Source organism: Pelophylax lessonae (genome assembly GCF_965119305.1).
Source record: "Pelophylax lessonae genome assembly, chromosome: 5".
Classification (NCBI taxonomy): domain Eukaryota; kingdom Metazoa; phylum Chordata; class Amphibia; order Anura; family Ranidae; genus Pelophylax; species Pelophylax lessonae.
This window is the reverse complement of record NC_138772.1, coordinates 143898039-143923137: the sequence shown is the minus strand read 5'-3', so window position 1 is coordinate 143923137 and position 25099 is coordinate 143898039. Positions and strand designations below refer to the sequence as shown.

Genomic DNA, 25099 nt, shown 5'->3' with positions numbered 1-25099 from the left:
GATTAGCAAATCTCTTAAACCTATATTTTATTCACAATAGAAAATAGAAAACATATCAAATCTTTATATTGAGAAAATTTACCATTTTAATGTTCGACCGATATCGTTTTTTTCATTGCCAATACCGATACCGATATTTTGGCCATTGCATATCGGTATCGGCCAATATTTTAGTACATTTAAAATAGTTTTTATTTTTTTTAATTTTTATCACTTGACAGGTACACTTGTGGAGGGATCTGGGGGTCTAAAAGACCCCAAACCCCCTCCTCTGCACTAAAAAGCATTCAAAACGCCAAGTTTTGCTGTTTTGAATGCTGTCATTTTTTTAATCTGGTGCAGAGTACCCGGAAGTGACATGACATCACTTCTAGGTTTTTACATGGAGACCCGATCAGAGCCGAATGCGGCTTTGATCGGGTCTTCAGTGGCCGTGAAGGCTGGTTGCCCGGGTCTCCTGGTGGGATGGCAGACCTTGGCAAGCCGCGGAAGGTGGCGGGAGGGGGGACGTCCCCTCCCGCCCCTTGTAATGACAGCCGAGTGGCTTCTCAGCCACATCAGTTGTCATTACAAGACAGCCGCCTGTCGGCTATGGAAGCCGATACCGGGTGATGCCTCTAGCTGCAGGCATCACTCCGGTACAAGCACTTTGCCGAAATATCGACAATATCGGAAATCCGAAATGGCTAGCTATAGGTTTGATCTAGGTCAGTGCCAGGGTTAGTGTTAGGATCAAGGTAAGGGTCAAAGGTCGAGGTCTGTATATTTTGGGGATTTAAATTAGTATCAGTGTGTTTTAGGCAGGATAAAGAAGCAAAATGCGCACTATTGTTTCTGGGCACTACTATGGGTATGCAGTGGGGAAAATAATTATTTGATCCCCTGCAGATTTTGTAAGTTTGCCCACTTACAAAGAAATGAAGGCTCTATAATTTTTGTCACAGGTGTATTTTAAATGATAGAGACAGAACATGAACCAAAAATTCAGAAAAAACACATAATACAAATGCTATAAATTGAGTTGCAGTTTAGTGAATATCCCCAAGAAAAACATGACTTAGTACTTAAAGGAGAAACCCTTGTTGTCAAGCACAGAGGTAAGATGTTTTCTGTAGTTGGTTACCAGGTTTGCACACATCTCAGGAGGCATTTTGGTCTACCCTTCTTTACAGATCTTCTCTAAATCATTAATGTTTCTTGACTGTCTCTTGGCAACTCAGTTTCAGCTTCCTCCATAAATATTCTATAGGATTAAGGTCTGAAGACTGACTAGGCCATTCCATGACCTTTATGTGCTTCTTGAGCCACTCCTTTGTTGTCTTGGCGGTATGTTTTGGGTCATTGTCATGCTGGAAGTCCCAATTACGACCCATCTTTAGTGTTCTGGCTGAGGGAAGGAGGGTTACCATCCAAGATTTTACAATACATGGCCCTGCCCATTGGCCCCTCAATGCGACGAAGTCGGCCTGTACCTTTAGCAGAAAAACAACCCCAAAGCATCATGTTCTCACCTCTGTGCTTGTCTGTAGAGTGGTGTTATTAGGGTCATAGTAAGCTTTATTCTACCTCCAAACAGAGATCTGTAAAGAGTGGACCAAAATACCTCCTGACGTGCACAAACCTGGTCACTAACTACAAGAAACATCTTACCTCTGTGCTTGCCAACAAGGGTTTTTTTTCCCACCAAGTACTAAGTCCTATTTTTCTTGGGGATCAAATACTTATTTTACTCACTAAACTGCAACTTAATTTATAACATTTGTATTGTGTGTTTTTTTTCTGGATTTTTGGTTGATATTCTGTCTCTATCATTTAAAACACATCTATGATATAAAAATTATAGACCCTTCATTTCTTTGTAAGTGGGCACACTTACAAAATCTGCAGGGGATCAAATAATTTTTTTTCACACTGTAAACAACAAATAATGTACACATTATCATGAGACTGGTACTCCGGTCACACATTATTTAACTCTTTGTTTTCCAAATAATGTACACAAATGTGGTATCACTGTAATCATTAGGAGCAGGAGAATTTATTTTCGGTTGTTCTTTGGTAGTAAATTATGGTAAAAGCAAGAAATATACAGCTAAATTTAAAAAACTTTTTTTTTTTTTACTATTTTGGCCCACTTTTTCTAGAAATAGAATAAAAAAATAAAAAAATCAGGAGATAGCCAATACCATTTACCCCCAAAAGAAAGCCCAATTTGTCTTGAAAAAACAAGATATAATCCACCTGGATACACAAAGTAGTTGTGATAATATGTACAGTTTTACTAACACATGTCAAAGTTGCAAAATTATCTTCAGGCATTAACATTTGTTTTACCCTCTGTCACAAAGTGGTTAAAAAAAAAAAAAGGAATTTTGAAATTGATGGCAGCAACACATCTCAAAAGTGTTGGGATAGGGCCGTGTATACCACAGTGTAATATCCCCTATTCTTTTAACAACACTCTGTAAACATCTGAGAACTGATGAGACAATTTTCTGGAGTTCTATGAGAAGAATGCTGTCTTATTCTTGCCTGATATAGGATTCTAACTGCTCAGCAGTCCTGAGTCGTCTTTGTAATTTTTTTCATTTCATTATGCACCAAATATTTTCAATTGTTGAAAGGTCTGGACTGCAGGCAGGCCAGTTAAGCACACAGACTCTTATAGTATGAAGAAATAATGTTGTAATGTTGTCCTACTGTATATGCAGTATGCAATGTAGCGTAGTCCTGCTGAAATATGCAAAGCCTTCCCTAAAAACGATGTAATCTGGATGGGAGCATAGGCTGCTCTAAAACCTGAATATATTTTTCAGCATTGATAGTGCCTTTCCTGATGTGCAAGCTGCCCATTCTATACACACACCCATACCATCAGAGATGCAGGCTTTTGAACTAGGTGCTGATAACAAGCCAGTAGACCCCTCTCCTCTTTAGTCCAGAGGACTCAGATTGCCAAAAAGAATGTCAAATTTAGATTCATCTGACCACAGAATAGTTTTCCACTTTGCAACAGATCATTATTAACTTTTTGGCCCAGAGAAGATGGAAGCATTTTTGGTTCACGATCAGATATGGCTTCTTCTTTGCATGACAGAGCTTTGCATTTTTGGATGGCACGGCAAGCTTTGTTCACAGACAGTATTTTTGGAAGTATCCCTGAGCCCATGCAGTGATGTCCAAAAATCATGTCTGTTTTTAATGCAGTGCCCTCTGAAGGCCCAAAGATCACGAGCATTTAATATTACGTTTCTGCCTTGTCCATTGCGCACAGAAATTTCTCAAGATTCTCAGATGAGATTATGTACTGTAGCTGATATTTAAAATCTTTGCAATTTTACGTTAAAGAAAATTTTTCTGAAGTTGTTGGACAATTTTTAGATGCATGTTTTCACATATTGGTGAACTTCTGTCCATCCTTTCTTCTGAGACACTCTGACCTGTTTTTAATTAACCTAATTAGTTGCAAAACGTTCTTCCAGCTCTTCCGTGTTAGTACCACTTTGCCAGCTTTTTGTTGCCCTGTCCCAACTTTTTTGAGATGTGTGTCTGCCATTAATTTTAGCATTACCTTATTTTTTTCTTAAAATAATACATTTTCTCAGTTAAACCTTTGACATTATGAATAAAATATGGGTTTATGAGATTTTCAAATCATAGAATTCTCTTTTTATGTAGATTTTACACAGAATCCCACCTTTTTTGTAAGTATGGTTTACATGACTCTATGAAGAAATCGCAAATTTAACAAGTAAATCTTTTATAAGAAATTGTGATTCTTACATTTAATCACATTCGCCTGGCATTTAATACCCGTATCCACTTTATTTATACTATGGAGACACCAAGCAAAAGTGGATCACTGTTGAATGTCACTTATATAGTAAGCTGTCAAAACAGCTTTGAACTCACTGGGCAAATTTGCCAACCGGAGCTCTCCAATGTACTGAAACTCCTGAAATAACTAGATAATCAGCTTGCCACTGTCAGCTATGCTTCCTTACTTCTGCTTCTAGGGATGGTAAGCATGGTAAAGGGGTAAGGGTCCTACCACCAGTAGGTGTACATAGGTCCTTTTCTTGCCACACCTCATTCTGAGCTCCAAGGTTGCTGAAGTCTTGAGAAGTCTGGTGCTGTCAGCATCAAGGACCATTATTTTCAGGGGCTGACCATCTGTTTTTTTAGGGAGCCTATCTCATAGCAACCCCCTTCTCCAGTGCAGATAGTAGGAGGCTTCACTATCACTGCTGTCTTGCCATGGGTATGCCAGTCTTTATGCCTGCTGCACTAAGCTGGTTGAAAGGAAAGGGGGCCTTTTTTTTTGTTTTTTTTTTAGTGATTGCAAAGGGAAGGTAATAGTCACCTTTTTTTAAATAGGATGAATATTGCACTTACCGCCTTTTACCATACAAAAACAGATGTTGCAAATTGGTAACGGATGCGTTTTTCCAGCAGACAAATGTTGAATGAATGTACATGGGACTGTGCTTTAAAATAGGCGGATTGTATGGCGAATGCCACGCCAAATCCTCTAAAGACACTGTAAACCCATTTGTTTATATTTGTATAAATGTTATTTTCAATGAAATTTAAACATGAAATTAATTGGCTTAACATACTAAACAGAATATCTTGTTCTTTCATGTTCTTTCTCTAAAAGCAAAAGAAAAACACCTGTGTCGTCAGGTTCTGATGGAAGCCGCCACTCCCTCGTTTGTGCTATAGATTAGATGTGAGGCTCAGACTGTATACCTGCTAAAATAAGTCAATTGCATGGGTACCTGGTATGCTAATAAACAGACTTTTCCAAAGACTGTTCTTTGATCCCAGTACAAATCCCTTCAGCCCCTTCTAGTGAAGGCTGGAAGCAGCTGCTGCAAAAAGAAAAGATTTAAACACAGCACATCTAGGCTGGAGGCCCCGTCTGATGTGACTGCTGAGTAGTAAAACAGGTACACCTAGCAACTGACTTTTTTAGCAAGGCAAAGTGGCAAGTAAGACTAAAAGATATGTGCTGAAAATGTACTTATTCTTTAGAGTATAACTAAAGCCAACATTTTTCTTTTTTTTTTTTAGTTTTCGATCGAGTGGAGATGGATTAGAACCCTTGTCAGTTTCTATTACTGTCTGTGGCCCCGTTAGGAAGATTCCCCCTCTCGATTTGTCCTGTTTACCATTATTATTAAAAGTGAAAGTAAAAGAAAATTCCAAATTTTGGGTTACCCCCAGAAAAGTAATGGAGGGAAATTCTTTCAATGGGGACACTAGTTCTGGTGATCTTGGGTTCCCCAACTAATCCCCTTAATTTTTAATTTGCTTGTGCTCTCAGCCGAACTGTCAAGCCTTCAAATGGCTGTTGTCACTCCACTCACATGTGGAGTACCATGGCAACTGCACGACAAACCAAAGCTTAAATGGCAGCTTCCTTAGCTGGATGGAAGAGAAGGGTTTAGTTCTGCTTTAAGAAACAGTCCACCCAAAAGCGAAGTTCAGTTATAGGCCCAATTTGGTGAGCTAAGTCACCTGTTGGCTTTATAGTTGAGAGATCTCTTTGCCTTAGTTCCTGGCTTTGTTGCCTGTCATCCTTATTTTGCAGCGATTCCTTACAACTTGGAGTGTTTCTAGTCCTTCAGTTGCATGCTCTTAATATAATATATTCTAAAAATGCAATAAGGAGATTGGATCACCTCATAATGGCTGATGCACATGTGCAAATTTGGAAACAAGGGATCTCACCACCCAAAACACCCAATAGTTGTAAGAAAAAAAAAATTCAATGGTTTAACTTGTCAACCTAAAAGTCAATTATCTACCTAAAGGTAAATTATATATTTTTTTCACAGGACTGACCCTGTAACATTACCTCATAGTATTGTACATTTATTTAATAAATACTACCTCTTCCACCCCATTTTGATGTTTTTGTTTTTTTGTTTTTTTTTAGGACTTGTACATACTGTAGCTATTTTCTGTTTTCTAAGTGTTTTGTAACTGAACTTTTATTATAATTTCCTTATAAGTCCTGCCAGGGGCTTAACTACAGGGGTTGCAATTGCAACCGGGCTCCATGCTCCAGGGGGCCTGTGTGGCTCCCCTGTACACCTGGATAGGAGGGGCGGCGGGGGCAGCATGTAGAGAAATCACTGTCCTCCTTTTTCCTCCTGTAGCTGCAGAAGGAAAATAGAGGAGATTGATTCCTCTGTATGCTGCCCCCGCCGCCCCTACTATCCAGTTCACTTATTTTTCTGCTGTCTCTGGGCCCCTGTGTGCTCCCCTGGTCTCCCCCACCCACTGTTCTGCCCCCCCCCCCCACTGTGCTGCCCCCTCCCACTGTGCTCCCTCCCCTCTCCTGCCAGCTGCTGCAGGGGATGTGTCACAATAGAGAACCAGGAAGGGGTAGGTAAATATGTAATTTACCAGCTCCTTCCTTTTCTGAATGGACAGAGTCATAGTCACTCAGTGACATTAAATAATGAAATAAAATGATAATAAATAAGACAATTAAAATGCCAAAAAAAGAAAAACTACTGACACCAGTGGGTGAACTTTGAGGATCACAAAGGTCACACTTGCGACTGGGCCCTGGCATTTCACCACCGTGGGGAGGCCCCAAGATGGCAGGAAGGGGTCCCACTGCAGAACTTGTGAAAGGGTCCCACTGCGAGACCATAATAAAGGGCCCCAGGATCATTGGGAAGAGCCCCAGGCTTGAAGAGAAGGGCCCCAGCCAGGGGTCCGGGGGGGCCCTTCATGGTTTCTTGCACCTGGGCCCCTGAAGGTTCTAGTTACACCTCTGAGTCCTGCATTTCACAAGACAGCCGGTCATCAATGATGATTCATATTAAAGACAGCTCCTCATAAGTTCTAAAGCAACAAGTTCCTGACACTTTCAGTTGGGAAATAAAAGTGGAAGAACATGTGGGCCAAAGTAAATAGTTGTCTGGTTGTCCAAGATTTTATTAATATTGAAATAATAATATTTCTAAAGTGCTTTTCTCTGTTGGACTCCAGGAGTTTGTCAAATTGGTGTTGGCATCTTTGAAGGGAAGGATTTGTCTGTTACTGCTATAAGCCTGAGTGAATAGATGTGAATAGTGTCTTGAGTCTGCTTTTAGAAAAAATCCAGAGATGGTTCTTCCTTCACTGTATGGAAGTGGATTTTCTGTTGTGGGTGCTGCAAGATAGAATGCAAAAGATCTAAATCATTTTTAAGACAACTCTGATCACGTACTTTTCACTACAATGTAATTTCTCTAAATGAAAGGAATGCAGGGATTGTGTGGGAGTTATGGGTAACCAGAAGTTCTGTCAAATAGGCGAGGTCCAAAGGGCCTTGCAGCTGCATCCTGGGAAGTCCTGGCACATGTTCCAGCAGGCAGACTCAGAGCTCTAGGTAATTTCCCAGGAAGTAACGGGAGATAGATTCATCTGCCCTTGAAGGCCGCTGTGAGAAAAATGGGGAGGAAAAGCAAACTAAGGTATAAACATTATTAAATAGGCCTTTGTTGTCATTTTTAGCCTCTTTAATAGGTACGTAGGCCAGTTTTAAAGGATATCTTCGATTTAATTGGATGCAAGGGTAGGGAGTAAAGAATTGGTATGATTTGGCATTTACAGGGTTGGTGGCTGAGTAGTCTCGCTGCTGCATTTTCTATCAGCTGAAAACTATGTAGTTCTTGCTCGAGAAGACCATAGTAAAGGTCCATGCACACTGGCTTAAAAATCACTGCTTCTACGGGAGTTTTATCTTTTGCCTGTAGAAATAGCTGAATGTTATCCTATGTGTCCATGCACATTAGGATGATTACAGGCATATTTTAAGCTCAACATTCAGAGGCAGGAAAAGAAACCTTCTGGTATGTGTTTCTGATTGGAGCTTTCTGGCAAAAAAACCCACAAAATTCTCCTAAACTCGCCTAAACTGTGTACAAAAAAATGCTCTATATGATGATTTTCAGGTCTCAAGGAAATCAAATGAAAGGTCAATTAGTCACAGCTCAAGGAACTGTCAGTCTCTATTGGAACTCCTGTTTGAGAATGGCTACTGTATATTCAGGACGTAAGAGCCATAACTTTAAACTTGCATACCTGCTTGTTAAGGGAAACCCTACTCAAGTCCATAAACTTAACCCTCAGGGCTGTGACACTTGGAGGAGGTGATGTCTGCAACTTGAAACTTTCATTTATCTCTGGTGGTCATGCCTGATAGAGCTTTTGGAGTTTATCAATGATTTTTCAACAGTGAATATTTTTCTTGCTTGAAAAAAACGGCGGACTCCGTTTTTCTCAGCGGGGGATCAATCCGCCGATCCCCCCACTGAGCAGGCGGATGACAGCTTCGTCTCCGCTCTGTGTGCGGAGAGGGAGGTGTCAGAGCCCCACTGTCCTCTATGGGGAAATCGGAAGAGAATAAACTGCCTGTCCGTTCTCATCCGATCCGCCAGACGGATGGAAAATAGGGTTTCCATCCGTCCGGATTTGACAGACAGGTCCGGATTTGACGGACAGGATTGGATTGACATGTCTCCGCTGACATTCGATGCCCCATAGAGATGCATGGGGCATACGTTAAGATCTGCCTGAAAAACTGACAGGCGGATATAAACAGTCTGCAAGTGTGAAAGGGGCCTTAAAGAGTTGAATTGCTAAAAAAAAAAAAAAAAATCTGTTTCAATCGAATCATTATACATAGGATCTGATTTTGAATTTGATTCCCTAATATTGTCAATTTCTAGCACCTCCTCTATTGGAATGTTTGGAAAAAGGTAATCTGTCAGAAAGTCTGAAGCATTTGGGCCTGATGGCTAGACTTTAAAATTTTAAGGTGTTCCTAAACCCAGGACCCTGCATTTGCTATATCTGGTCTCCCACAGTACACACAACATGGAAATGCAATTGCTTTAGTAAATATAAACTGCTAAATACCTTTTTTCATCAGCAACATATAGCAGTCTTGTGACTTTTATCAGTTTCCAGCCAAGCACTGGTTAACCACTTGCCGACCCCTGCAAGTACATATACTGTGGCGGTCAGCCCCTCACAGGCAAAGTGACGTATGGGTACCTCACTAGCCTGTGAGGCTCTGGGGAGCGAGCGCGCGCCGCCGAAGGCGCGCTCCCGCTCGGTCACGGATCCCCCCCCGCGCGTGCCCGGCGGACCCGATGTCCGCCGGGCACTTGCGATCATCCGTGACAGCGGGAGAAAGGCAGGAGGCTGATGTCTCCCCTGTGTAAGAACAGTGATCATACGGTTCTACTATGTAGAACCGTTGATCACTGTTCCTACACCCCACAGCCAATCACAGTAAGAATCACGCCCCTAGGGACACACACCACCCCTCCCGCTCAAATAAAGTTAACTCCTTCACTACCAGTGTCATTTTACAGTAACAGTGCATATGTATAGCACTGATTACTGTAGTAATGTCACTGGTAACCCCAAAAATGTCAGTCCAGGGTGCGATCTGTCCGCCGCAATGTCGCAGTCCCGCAAAAAATTGCAGATCGCCGCCATTACGCGTTTAAAAAAAACAACAAAAATGACAAAATTCTTTCCCTTAGTTAGTAAACGCAATAACTTTTGCGCAAACGTATCAAAATACGCTTTTTGCGATTTTTTTTTTTTTCAAAAAATATGTAGCATAAAACAAATTGGCCTAAAATTTTTTACTATTTAAATTACATTTTTTTGGGGGGGAATTTCATATAAAAAAAATATGAAAAATATTGTTATTTTTGCAAAATTTACGCTCTTTTTTTGTTTATAGCACATGATCAAAAAATCACACAGGTGATCAAATACCACCAAAAGAAAGCTCTGTTTGTGGGAAAAAAAGGACGTCAAATTAGTTTAGGTGCAGCATCGCACGACCGCGCAATTGTCCGTTAGAGTCACACAGTGCCGAATCGCAAAATACCCCCTGGTCAGGAAGGGGGTAAAATCTTCCGGGGCTTAAGTGGTTAAAGCTTGTAGGAGTAGTTAATTCACCTCTGACTGTCCTATAAGGCTGCATGATTCCTGACCTTTTGTCTGGACAGTACTGATTGGCCCTGTGTCGATCATATGCACCCTTCAAAAATAAAAAGAAACAAACTCTCTAGCAATACACACCAAACTAAGCATATGCAGAAGTGCGTCCAATGCTCTGTACTATCAGGATATGAATTGGGGTATGTGGAAGAGTAGACAGGATCAAACAGCCTTTTTACACAAAGGATTAACCCCTTCGTTTCCACAGTGTGTATAACAAGCATGCTTTTCTGCATATACAGACTGATTTTACTGTTGTGGGTTTAGTAACACTTTAACAAAATTATAAATTGTTATGAATCTTGTGTCTGGTTGATGTCTCCAAGACAAAATACGTTTTTATTGCAAGATTTGATCAATGATTTTTCTTTCCCTTGTCTTGTCATTGTCCATTCTCTCTTTATTGTAGTTATTTTGTTGATGTTCATTATTTTTACATTTCTTTACCATTTTAGGATTCAACATCATTGCAGTATATCTGGCTTATGTACTTGTCTTTTACAGTTCAAATCTTAAAAGTAGAAACTTTTAGATATAGCAACTAATCACTCTCACTGGTGTTTCTGGCAGTGGAGATTTGAATATAAAGAATGTGATTGGCTGCTATGGGCGATACCTCCTCATTTCCAATGCTTGCAAAAATGTTACCATATAAAAATCAGGCAATGCAGTGTCCTAAACCAGAACAATGTATCAATCGTAAAAATATACTAATAATAATAAACCCTCCTCACAGTAAAAGAAACTCCTACAGCAAAAAACGATATCCCTGAAAAGTCTCTTATTAAACAGTATCCATAAATCATCCCTTTATATCACCCTTCTTTTACCCTCTTGAAAACGTGCCAAACTTTGACACCGTGTGTGTCCACCGCTATGACAAGCCTTAGTTGATTCTTTTACAAACTTTTTACCAAAAAAAATAATTTGAATAATAATAATATGAAACTATATTACACTATATTATACACAAATGTATGTGTGTTTTTGTATTAAGATGGTTATCTTGTATATCATATCTTGTATATCATATGACTAAGCAACGCTTCAAATAAATATTATTATAAAATAATAGAAAGAAAATAATAGAAAAAAATAAAAAATAACATTAGAATACTATCATATAGAGCAGGGGTCTCCAAACTTGGGCCTCTTGGCTGCATCTCTGATCAGTCTTCTCCTTGTATGAGCTGAAAGTTTAGAGGGACGGCCAGGTCTTCGTAGATTTGCAGTGGTCTGATACTCCTTCCATTTCAATATTATCGCTTGCACAGTGCTCCTTGGGATGTTTAAAGCTTGGGAAATATTGTTGTATCCACATCCGGCTTTAAACTTCTCCACAACAGTATCTCAGACCTGCCTGGTGTGTTCCTTGTTCTTCATGATGCTCTCTGCGCTTTAAACGGACCTCTGAGACTATCACAGTGCAGGTGCATTTATACAGAGACTTGATTACACACAGATGGATTCTATTTATCATCATTAGTCATTTAGGTCAACATTGGATCATTCAGAGATCCTCACTGAACTTCTGGAGAGTTTGCTGCACTGAAAGTAAAGGGGCTGAATAATTTTGCACGCCCAATTTTTCAGTTTTTTATTTGTTAACAAAGTTTGAAATATTCAATACATTTCGTTCCACTTCATGATTGTGTCCCACTTGTTGTTGATTCTTCACAAAAAGTTACAGTTTTATATCTTTATGTTTGAAGCCTGAAATGTGGCAAAAGGTTGCAAAGTTCAAGGGGGTCGAATACTTTTGCAAGGCACTGTAGTACTATTTACACAACTCTGCTCAGCTCCAGAGTGCTCCACTTTAAACCTGTCAGACTGTCAATACCAGTACGCACCTCAGCCACACCTGATGCAGTGTTTCGAAACAACAGGACTTTGTCTAGGAATTAGGATTAATAATATACCTTTGTGACCAGCTGACCGTCTCCTTTTGTTCTGTGATACTACTGTCTCAAACAACTTCTACTAATGAAAGAGAAGGTCAACCAAATTTGGAATCTGATTTTTACTTGTGTCTTTGTGGACATAATAACCACCGGCTTTTTTCAGTTTTTAGGATTGCAGTGGTGAGACTTCTTCATTGGAGTTTGCAGCTCCTCCCACTGGTTGAGGCCATTATGAGCAGGTCTCTGTTTTAAGAAAGCCCTTCAATCCCTGTCAGATTTTATATTTTATTTTACATTTTAAATTGGACATAAAATAAGCAGATTGTGAATATAAATAAGATTCTAAATAATGATGATAAAATGTATTTTCAGGTCTATAATGTAATTAGTGTATTTTAACTGTTAAATATTATATTTTTGATTTCAGACGATGGGTACGGCTCTTGTTTGGTCGGGAGTTCCCTCTGCAGGACCTGCTTGTTATTTGGGATGCTTTATTTGCTGACAGCATTACATTAGATTTGGTGGATCATGTTTTTGTAGCCATGCTGCTGTATATTAGGGATGCATGTAAGTACCACATCACTTTATGCCTACCTTGGCATTTTTCTGGGACTTTGTAAATTTACTGTTTGCTTGAAAGTGAATTGTTAAAGTTGTGCTATATTCTTACATATTATAGACCTAACACCTTGTACATAAATGTACATAGGTAGGCTTGAGGGGACCTGCTTGATCTTGTAGTATGAGGCCTGCTGCATTGCTGAACTGTGACAGCCATTACCAGAGCATGTGGAGAGCATAATAAAGAAGTGGTCAGAGGCAGGTTTTATTCTGTAGCAGTAATCCAAAAGCTGCTCTCCTCGAGTGGTAAGCTTAGAGGTGTGTAGTATATGTATTCCTCGTCGGCGCCAGTGGCCTTGCTGCCCCCTCAAGACAATTTGTATTCTTATGGACTGCAAAATAACAACAAGAACCGGGCGCACCAACCTAGCGCATTATCAAAATACATTGTATTTAAGAATAAAAAGAACAAGTGTTATACTTACAAACCCACAGCATATACAGCTGCAAGAAAAAGGATGTGAACCTTTTGGAATGATATGGATTTCTGCACAAATTGGTCATAAAATGTGATCTGATCATCATCTAAGTCACAACAATAGACAATCACAGTCTGCTTAAACTAATAACACAAATGTTGCCATGTTTTTATTGAACACACCATGTAAACATTCACAGTGCAGGTGTAAAAAGTATGTGAACCCCTAGACTAATGACATCTCCAAAAGCTAATTGGAGTGAGATGTCAGCCAACTGGAGTCCAATCAATGAGATAAGGAGATTGGAGGTGTTGCCTGCCCTATAAAAAAAACACACACCAGTTCTGGGTTTGCGTTTCACAAGAAGCATTGCCTGATGTGAATGATGCCTCGCACAAAAGAGCTCTCAGAAGACCTACGATTAAGAATTGTTGACTTGCATGAAGCTGGAAAGGGTTATAAAAGTATCTCCAAAAGCCTTGCTGTTCATCAGTCCACGGTAAGACAAATTGTCTATAAATGGAGACAGTTCAGCACTGCTGCTACTCTCCCTAGGAGTGGCTGTCCTGTAAAGATGACTGCAAGAGCACAGCGCAGACTGCTCAATGAGGTGAAGAAGAATCCTAGAGTATCAGCTAAAGACTTACAAAAGTCACTGGCAAATGCGAACATCCCTGTTAGCAAATCTACAATACGTAAAACACTAAACAAAAATGGATTTCATGGGAGGATACCACAGAGGAAGCCACTGCTGTCCAAATAATACATTGCTGTACGTTTACAGTTTGCACAAGAGCACCTGGCTGTTCCACAGCAGTACTGGCAAAATATTCTGTGGACAGATGAAACCAAAGTTGAAGTATGGTGGTGGGGGCATCATGGTTTGGGGATGCTTTGCTGCGTCAGGGCCTGGACGGATTGCTATCATCAAATGAAAAATGAATTCCCAAGTTTATCAAGACATTTTGCAGGAGAACTTAAGGCCATCTGGCTACCAGCTGAAGCTCAACAGAAGATGGGTGTTGCAACAGGACAATGACTGAAAGCATAGAAGTAAATCAACAACAAAATGGCTTAAACAGAAGGAAATTGCACCTTCTGAAGTGGCCCAGTCAGAGTCCTGACCTCAACCCGATTGAGATGCTGTGGCATGACCTCAAGAAAGCGATTCACACCAGACATCCCAAGAATATTGCTGAACTGAAACAGTTCTGTAAAGAGGAATGGCCAAGAATTACTCCTGACCGTTGTGCACGTCTGTTCTGCAACTACAGGAAAGGTTTGGTTGAAGTTATTGCTGCCAAAGGAGATTCAACCAGTTATTAAATCCAAGGGTTCACATACTCTTTCCACCTGCACTGTGAATGTTTACATGGTGTGTTCAATAAAAAACATGGCAACATTTCATTCATTGTGTGTTATTAGTTTAAGCAGACTGTGATTGTCTATTCTTGTGACTTAGATGATGCTCAGATCACATTTTATGACCAATTTGTGCAGAAATCCATATCATTCCAAAGGGTTCACATACTTTTTCTTGCAGCTGTATATGCATATCATAGCAAGGGAGAACAATCCAGGTCTGCTGTAGTAAACCAATAGTGTGGGAAAACCAAGAAGCGTCCTTAATGGCTGACGCGTTTCAAGGGAGTACCCTCTTCATCAGAGGAGTACTTTGGCTCTGGTCTTCCTATACTTGGTCAGTGCGCCCCTTTCTTGTTGTTTTATTTTATAGCAGTGCTACTATAGAGCAGCGGAGCAAAGAATTTATGCCTCATAATCAGTCTTACTGCTCTTACTTAGCAACAGAATTGATAAATGCCCCCCATGGTGTGTTATAGTTTAAAGTGGTAGTAAAGTATTCAAATAAAAGAAAAAAAAATCTTCCTGCAGGGTAATATCATAATGTGCTATTATATATAGCACATTATGAGAGACATACCTTAAAGTAGATTTAAACCCTCACATATACCCAGTGAAGCGAACAGCCTCCGATGATACACAGAGATAAAACAAATCCCCCCTGCATACGTTTTATTTGTATATCTGCTGTCTTCAGCTTGCTGTATTCATTAGAAAGTGAACATCGTGCTAGAAATTTTTGTTCCTGTTTCAGCAGTGGGTGTGGATTCTAAGCATATACTTTGACAGCTAATTAGAGGAAAGGCACACAACCCCACTCCACGTAGGCAAAGGAAGGAAGGAATGTGCAGAGCTGTGCTGTGAATAGGCCAGATCTCTGCTAATCTATTTATAGCACCCACCTCAACACAAATTTCAGGCTGGTTTTATTTTGGTTGTTGGAGAACGGAATATCTCCTAAACGGTGCACGTTTAGGAGATATTAATTTAACTTACAGGTAAGCTTTATTATAAGCTTACCTGTAGGTAAAATAGATGGAAAGGGTTTACTACCACTTTATTGCATTTTGCTATGTGTTTTTTTTAAAGCAGGGTATTCTGCGGGGTGCAGTGCAGTGCCAGCCATTTAGAATGGTACCCTAAAGCATAAAGTAGGTGCCAATGGACCTGCATTGCAGTTTGCTGCATTAGAAGAATATTACAGATCAGTTAATGCAATGTACATTAATGTTTAAATTAACACATATTAAGATGTGTGTGGTGATACGCCAAAGACTTAGAGGTATGAAGGGGCCTAACCATTTCCTACATTGTTTTTTTACATATTTTAAAGTGGAGTTCCACTCAAAAGTGGAACTTCTGCTCATTTGCTCCCCCCCCCCCATCCGGTGCCTCATTTGGCTCCTTTCAGGGGGGAACGGGTAGCTGTTTTTTAACAGGTACCCTTCCCCACTTCCGGGAGACGGTGCCGCGGAAGTGGCCCCTTCTTCTTCTTCCCCTGCCGCCGAGCCAATCCAAATGCGCAGCATGCTACGCACATGTGCAGTAAGGTCCTGCCCGTGAAGCTGCAAAGCTGCCGACATCGCTGCACTCCAGGACAGGTAAGTATCCTAAGATTAAAAGTCAGCAGCTACAGTATGTGTAGCTGCTGACTTTTAATTTTTGGAGGGGGAGGCTGGAACACTGCTTTAAGTTATAATTTGGACAAGGAGAGAAAATGCTCAAACATCGGCACACACGCACTTTTTAGATTACACATCTAAACAATTATTTTACAGTTGTCATATTGGCAAGTTAGAAAATGAAAAAAAAAAAAAAGTTGTGATTACTTAATATAATGGAAAGGTATAAGGTTTTCAATGTTGGGTCAGTGGATATTTAAAAACAATCTAGAATAACCCATACAGTCACAGTTTGTAAACAGTGGTGATATCGATAGCAGTTTACAGAAAAAAAAAAGTTCAAATAAATTTTTAGTTTGATTATGAGCAGCAATACTTTTTTTGTGGTCGTTCATGACAACAATAGAGCAGTCATTAGTAATGAGCACCACCTGCTGGACAACAAAGAAAACACATCTAGTATAACATTACATCACATCACCCTGTGCATTTCTGGCTTAGCTGGAATAAAATGTTTGTTTTTTAAGTAATGCTGTAGTGGTTAACTATCATCAGATGCACAAGGGGCCCATATACTGAACCCTCAAATTAGATCACTGATAGAACAGTTTGGATTTTGCCATTGCCTCTTTAAAAGTGCTTCGTTCCTCCTTTGATGAATCGCTGTACACTTACATTTAAATAGAGATATACAATTGTGGCATTGATAAAAACAGTATAATGTAAATAATGACACTGTGATGGATCACCTGGAATACTCAGGGTTTAATACATAAAAGTTTGGAAGTACACCACAGTTCATTTAACGAAACATTAATATAGTATTATGTTTAGCTAACATTCTTTCTTTTCCCATGCTGTCATCTTTTTGCATGTTCAAGAAACCAGTTACTAAATTTGATAGGACTTAATCTAGGTCGAATTAATTTATAAGGGAAAGTTTTGACACTTGACAAGAAAACTGTTGTAAAAAGGGCTCAAAAATGTTCAATTTATTTCTTAAAGGGGCTTACATCTAAATACCGATATTGATCCAACGTATTTAAAGTTTCATGGTTTTGCCTAGTCTATAATATTTACATCACTCTCAGGACTCAAGTTATTATTTCCAGTTATATTTTAGTTCTAGGTGGAACCTGATGATCTGGGTCTTAGGAAAAAAAATACAGCAAGGGGCCCCAGTAGTTTTAAATATACTGTGCTGTTATTTTTAAAAAATGTAATGCATATGTCATACTGTAGGCCATTTCTGTCATCCATGAAGTCTGGCCAAAATACTCCCTAATTCTTACATCCTGTTTTGTTTCCAGTGCATGGGCTACAACAAAATGGCTGCTGAGCCTGCTTCTTTAAGGACGACTAAAGTGATAATCTCTTTAGTTGTTTTCAGGGAAGGAGGCTCAGCAGCCATTTTGTTGTAGGCCATATCCTGGAAAAAAGCCAGGCGTGTTAACATTGGGAGTATTTCCGCCAGGCTTCAGGGATGACAGAAAAGACCTATGGGTATGGCATTTGCATTAAACAATATTTTTTACAAAGGGTACAGTTTTATTTTAAAACTACTGTGGCCCATTATCTGCATGGGCTAGTTTATATAAGAGGTGAACTTTGCCTTTAATGACCTCTACATTTATTAGTGGTTGCTTTCCTTTATTATGAAAGTTTATACTTGAGAATATGACCTAAAACTTGAGCAGTTTGAATGTTTAAAGGAAAAGTTCACCTGTATTTAGGGTGTAAATTGTATCATTCTCCAGCGCCATTCCCTGAATCCCTTAATGCCACCCTTATCCCTGCGACAGCAGCACCCACTGCCTTCTCCCCGCAACCAACTGCCACATTTGAAAACAATGTTGTTGTGTGGGATCTGCCCACTCAGCTGCTTCATTCATTCACAGAAATCTGTGAATGAGAAAACTACAAGTCCCATCTGCCACTGCAGCATACGACTTGTAGTTCTCAGTGAACTGCCAGGGCACAGATGAGCATCCTCATAGTTCGCTGACCTGTCATCCGGCTTTCTAACAGAAAGCCGTATGAGGATACAGGCAGGAAAGTGGGAGGATATGTCTGCAGGAGCCTGACGTTGCACCCGCAATCTTCTGCTCTCGGATGCAATGCTTTGCAGGCTCCTATGCAAAAATAATACATTTTTTTGACTGCAGAAATATGTGCAGTTATTATTTCTTGCATAAAGTTGAGCTTATCCTATAACGTCAGCCTAGGCTTCTTTTTCAGTTTAGGCCAAAATTCTACATTAATATATATATTTTTTATGTTATAGAATATAGCCATGAAGTTTTAAAGGGGGATTAAAGGGGGTTTTAAAACATTTATTTAAAAAAAAAAAAAGAAAAAACATTTTCTGATAGATGCCCTGACATTATACAGCCCCCTTTGATATCCCTTAGTCAAAGTGGTCCAAGTTAGGACTGTGATCTCTTTCTGCTATAACAACAGGTAAAGGATAGAACACATTTGGTGTATTATGTTTTTTTTTTTTTTTTTGGAAGCAAGTAATAAGTAACTTTGTTTTTCTTCAGCTTTAAAAGATAAAGGATTAACAGAAAGTACACTTGTTTCAGTATGCTAGCAGATAGTATTGTTTCAGGCAGTCAATATGGTATACTAAACAAGCATCATTAATAGGCTTTGCTTTGACAGCCACAGCAGATGGATTGCTTGCATTTCGATTGGAGAAAAAAAAAATGCAGTTTTCATAGGCCTGCCTTGAATGATGGGTTTAGTAATTGCCCTTGTAAAATGTATGATTTTGGAAAAGAAAATAAAAATGGGAAAAAGCAGTGCTTAAGACAAAAGTAACAAATTAAATACAGGTATTGTTTTTGTGAGACAGAAAATAAATTACTGTGGAAAGGTTAGTTAGACTATGCCAGTTTTTTTTTTTTTTTTCTTTTAACCATGTTTAGTATGACATTAAATAGGAGTTTATTGAAACAATGCATGATAGGTCAAGCTATTCCTTTATTCATTGTTAAACCAGGTACCACTGATCTAATGTGAACTGTGAAAGAATTTTTGAGCATGTATGTACAATGGGGAAAATAATTATTTGATACCCTGCAGACTTTGAAGGTTTGCCCCTTTACAAAGAAATGAAGGGCCTATCATTTTTATCATAGGTGTATTTTAAATGACAGAAACGGAATATCAATCAAAAATCCAGAAAAAAAACATGATGCAAATGTTATAAATTGAGTTGCAGTTCAGTGAGTAAAATAAGTATTTGATCCCCAAGCAAAACATGACTTAGTACTTGAAGGAGAAACCCTTGTTGGCAAGCACAGGGGTAAGACTTTTCTTGTAGCTGGTTACCAGGTTTGCACACATCTCAGGAGGGATTTTGGTCCACTCTTTTTTACAGATCTTCTTCAAAGCCTTACGGTTTCTGGCTGTCGCTTTGCACATAGAGTTTCAGCTTCCTCCATAATTTTCCTATAGGATTAGGGTCTGGAGACTGGCTAGGCCACTCCATGACCTTAACGTGATTATTTTTGAGCCACTCCTTTGTTGCCTTGGTGGTATGTTTTGGGTTATTGTCATTCTGGAAGACCCATCCATGACCCATCCTCAGTGTTCTGTCTGAGAAAAGAAGGTTTTCATCCAAGATTTTACAATACATGGCCCTGTCCATTGGCCCCTCAATCTGGCAAATTTGGCCTATACCTTTAGTAGAGAAACAGCCCCAAAGCATAATGTTTCCACCTCCATGCTTGACTGTAGGGATGGTGTTCTTCAGGTCATAGTCAGCATATTCTGCCTCCAAACATGGTGAGTTCCCCTCCATTGTCAAACTTTCTGAAGTTTGACAATGAACATCTAAATGATTCAGAGAAGGATTGGGAGAAAATGCTATGTTCAGATGAGACCAAAATTGAACTCTTTGGCATTAACTCGACTCGTTGTCTTTGGAAGAAGAAAAATCCTGACTATGACCCTAAGAACTCCATCCCTACAGTCAAGCACAATCCTGGTAACTAAATACAAGAAACGTCCTACCTCGGTGCTTGCCAACAAGGGTTTCTCCACCAAATACCGATTAATGTTTTACTTGGGGATCAAATACTTATTTTACTCACTGAACTGCAACTCAATTTATAACATTTGTATCATGCATTTTATCTGGATCTTTGGTTGATATTCTGTCTTAATCATTTAAAATACACCTATGATAAAAATTATAGACCCTTCATTTCTTTGTAAGTGGGCAAACTTACAAAATCTGCAGGGGATCAAATATTTTTCCCACTGTATGGAAAAATATGTAAATTGTATATTTGGTACAAATTACACTCTCTTTATTTAGCACTTGAAAGACCCTGACTTCTACACAAGTTTAGCCTAAAACTGGCCATATACAGTTTGAATATCGACCAGTTGAGCAGGAACCTGTCGAGATTCAAACCATGTATGGGCAGGCTGATTGTACCCAAGTTGTTCAACTTGGGTGCAACAAGCCTTTCAGATTATTCATGTGATTCTTGCCTGTGGCTATAGCCGCTAACAAGAATCTGTGTTCTCCCAGTCAGGACAGCTAGTACAGGTAGAGATAATGGGGATTTAAGAAGGATTTCTGCAATGTTGTAGAAGAATCTAATTAAATTGAATATGAAAGGGGAGGACAAATAGAGAGTTATACTTTAGCTAGGAATGTTGAGCTATCATAAACAATATAAGAAGCCAAAGTCTTAGATAGCTTGGCTATGTGATGAGATGGGAGATGGAATTCTGAAGATTTATTAAGGAGAATTTATTAGGACATAAAAGGGATATAATAAGACCAGTGAAAGATGGTGTGGAATAGCGCTTAGGAAAGTTGGTAGTCTGAGGGTAGAGAAGGAAAGCAATTCATAGGATGGGTTGGGCCACAGCTGTACAAGGGATTTTAAGTGCTGTGGGACACAGAGAGAGTTTGGTTATTAATAAAGTGAAATCTCTCACGCTAATAAACGTGAATATATATAAATAATCAAAATATGTGGAAAAATATATAAAATATATAAAAATTGCAGCTGCTTCTAAACCAAAGTACTTAAATATCAAATTAGTTACATAGTGTTGTGTTCACTAATTTGATATATAAGAGTTTGGTTATTACATTACACTTTCATGTCTCTGAAAATGTGTTGCTCCCTCTCTAAATGGTTGCATGTATATCTAATTTCTTTACTCCTAGTAATCTCCAGCAACTATCAGACGTGCCTGGGCCTTCTGATGCATTACCCACCCATTGGTGACGTACATTCCCTTATTCTCAAGGCTCTGTTTCTGAGAGACCCAAAGGTATGTTATCTCTACAAGCCTGTATTCTTGAGTGCCTAAAGAACATAAACAATTATACTATCAAAGTGTGCAAATGTGTTTTAGACAGAGAGCTTACTTGGCAGCTAGCAATAGACATTAGCATAAAGTTTTGGGACCTCATGGAGAGATTACGTCTGGAGGCTGTCATCTACTATCTGTAGTGACAGCGGTACATATCATTAATCACAGAGGGTGCATTTAGAGGGGGGGCTTAAAGAATGTTTTAGATTTATATTAATTGTGCACTGTACAGCAACAAGTACACCAGAAGTTTTTAATTCAAACCGTAAATTTAGGGTAAATGACTGTTCACATAGTAATAATCAGAGATTTTAAAGCTTTCCTTTGACACAACATACCTATGTACTGGTGAACAACAGTTTTACATTTTAGTCCTATGCATAAACAGCAAGATGTCCATTAACTAGCTCTTCTTATTCTTTCCATCATATCAAGTAATAATCACATCTACTTCTCCAAACTCTGTTCTTGACTTTTTTTTTTTTTTTTAGGCATAGACAGAAAAGGCTTAGTTCACTATGATTATTAAGTTATTTTAACTTGATCACAAATTTACAAACAGACACATTGCATATTATCACCATGCAGTGGAATTATTTTTTTACATACTACAGTTTTATTGGCTTTTTTTAAGTAAAGTTTTTTTTATCATGTTATTCATAGAAGGAAGAGAACATATTTCAAAGTCAATGGGATGTCACAGGGCAATGCACAAAGCTCTTACATTGTATGGAAAAACAATCAATTTGAACAAGAAAAAAGATAAAACCACACATAGGCATAATAACAACAGGGGGAAAGGGTATCTTTGCATAGATTATTGGGTCACCGGTTGTGTTATGGTCATTGCATAGTGGTCAATCTCTTATTTATATCAGCAGTATAACACATTCTACTCTAAAATAAGACCTGAGGCTGTCTCCAGTAGTGATCTACAGGTGTTAGCATTTTTCTAAATGTAGCCACTCCTCCAACACAATGGCGCACTGGGTCTCTATACCATCAGACAAGAACCTTAAAATTACTTTCTGATATACTGTATATATTAGTAACAATAGAAGAGGTGTGAGTCAAGAGAGGACTTTTGCATCTGTATTCTGCAGTAAAATTATGGTAGGAATCTTGCTCCCAGTGGGCAATGTAGTCAGCGAGTGTGGCATGTTACTTCAGGCAACAATTTGTATTTCTCTGTGCTGGGCAAAAACACTTTTTCAATCAGGTTACAAGAGCTTAGATTTTGTGGAAGGCTTTTGGCAAAATTGCAAAGCCATTTCCAAAAATCTAGAGACATGTAATCCCAGTGATTTCAATTCATGGAGAGGTGAAGGACCTTTCCACCTTTAGTTACAGTATTTAATTGCAGGGGGCTGTCCACTTTCCAGCCATGAAAAGTTAGTATTCAAAACTGGGTTTCTTAGACCAAGTAAATTCAATGAATTTCGAGTTTGGAGATCTAAGGAAGTTCAAGGGGAGTGATACATGTATTTTGAGGGGGACAGTGTAAATTTGCTGTCCCCTCAAAATAGCTCAACACCCAGCCATTAATGTCTAAACCACTGGCAACAAAAGTGAGTACACCCCTAATTGAAAATGTCCATATTGGATCCATTAGGCCATTTTCCCTCCCCAGTGTCATATGATTCGTTAGTGTTACAAGGTCTCAGGTGTGAATGGGGAGCAGGTGTGTTAAATTTGGTGTAATCACTCTCACTCTCTCATACTGGCCACTGGAAGTTCAACATTGCACCTCATGGCAAAGAACTCTCTGAGGGTCTGAAAAAAAGAATTGTTGCTTTACAGAAAGATGGCCTAGGCTAGAAGAAGATTTCCAAGACCATGAAACTGAGCTGCAGCACGGTGGCCAAAACTATACAGAGGTTTAACAGGACAGGTTCCACTCAGAAAAGGCCTCGCCATGGTCAACCAAAGAAGTTGAGTGCACCTGCTCAGCGTCATATCCAGAGTTTGTCTTTGAAAAATAGACGTACGGGTGCTATCAGCATTGCTGCAGAGGTTGAAGGGGCCGGGGGTCAGCCTGTCAGTGCTCAGATCATATTCTGCACACTGCATAAAATTGGTCTGCATGGCTGTCGTCCCAGAAGGAAGATTCTTCTAACGATGATGCACAAGAAAGCCCACAAACAGTTTGCTGAAGACAAGCAGACTAAGGACATGGATTACTGGAACCATGTCCTGTGGTCTGATGAGTCCAAGATAAACTTATTTGGTTCAGATGGTGTCAAGCTCAGGTGGCGGCAACCAGGTGAGGAGTACAAAAACAAGTGCGTCTTGCCTACAGTCAAGCATGGTGGTGGGAGTGTCATGGTCTGGGGCTGCATGAGTGCTGCTGGCACTGGGGAGCCACAGCTCATTGAGGGAACAATGAATATCAACGTGAACTTTGACATACTGAAGCAGAGCATGATCCCCTCCCTTCGGAGACTGGGCCTCAGGGCAGTTTTCCAACATGAGAACGACCCCAAACACACCTCCAAGATGACCACTGCCTTGCTAAAGAAGCTGAAGGTAAAGGTGATGGACTGGCCAAGCATATCTCCAGGTCTAAACCCTATTGAGCATCTGTGGGGCATCCTCAAATGGAAGGTGGAGGAGCACAAGGTCTCTAACATCCACCAGCTTTGTGATGTCATCATGGAGGAGTGGAAGAGGACTCCAATGGCAACCTGTGAAGCTCTGGTGAACTCAATGTCCAAGAGGGTTATGACAGGGCTGGAACATAATGGTGGCCACACAAAATATTGAGATTTTGGGCCCAATTTGGACATTTTGATTTAGGGGTGTACTCACTTTTGTTGCCAGCGGTTTAGACATTAATGGCTGTATGTTCAGTTATTTTGAGGGGACAACAACATTACACTGTTATACAAGCTGTGCACTCACTAATTTACATTGTAGCAAAGTGTCTTCAGTGTTGTCACATGAAAAGATATAATAAAATATTTACCAAAATGTGAGGGGTGTACTCACTTTTGTGAGATTCTGTGTGTATGTATATATATATATATATATATATATATATATATATACACATTCAATGAGGGATATCTCCAATCTGAACCACCGGTACTCACATATCCCAATAGACAGTCCCCGGCAGACCAAATCAGACCCTCCTCACTATACCTAATAATCGATGCAAACTAAATACAATGTAAACCCAAATACATCCTACTAATAGCACTTTAAAATGTTTATCCTAATACTAAATATAATTAAAATATATAAATAAAACAAAAAAAAAAGGTCCATAGCCCCAAGGCACCAAAAAGTACTTTATGTTAACCCACAAATATTCAATGTGAATGTGTAAACTTAATCTAATAATCACTTATAAAGCAATTAAGATCCATTTCCACATTCATTCCATTGTGACTCAGTGTATTTGTGAAATAAATTCATCTAATTTCCGATTTAGACAGTCCTCTTGTCAAATTAGAGCCTCTCCAATGCGGGTGCCTTTTATCAATCCCCCAGATCTTCAGTCCTGAGGGGTCCCTATTGTGCTTATGTCTAAAATGTACGGATACACTATGATTTTTGTAACCTATGGAGATATTGTCCATATACTCTGCTACTCATTTCCCTAATGTCATTTTGGTGCTGCCAATATACATAAGGCCACATGGACATTCCAACGCATAAACTACGCGTGTTGAATTACAAGAAATAAATTCCTTTATTTCAAATTCCCTCCTATTACCTGACGATGTAAAACTAGTGAGACCTCTAATATGTGTATTCACTTGCTGACAAGCCTTACATTTTCTGCAGGCAA

At 39.4% G+C, this 25099-nt stretch overlaps 1 protein-coding gene across 1 annotated transcript in view; it reads left to right on the top strand.

Moving 5' to 3' along the window:
- TBC1D5 (TBC1 domain family member 5) overlaps nt 1-25099 on the top strand; it is a 513309-nt gene that overhangs the window by 284605 nt on the left and 203605 nt on the right. Inside the window, exons 12-13 of the mRNA XM_082257835.1 lie at nt 12358-12500; nt 21155-21261. Coding sequence (XP_082113961.1) covers nt 12358-12500; nt 21155-21261 — 250 coding nt within the window. The remainder of the gene's footprint in view (nt 1-12357; nt 12501-21154; nt 21262-25099) is intronic.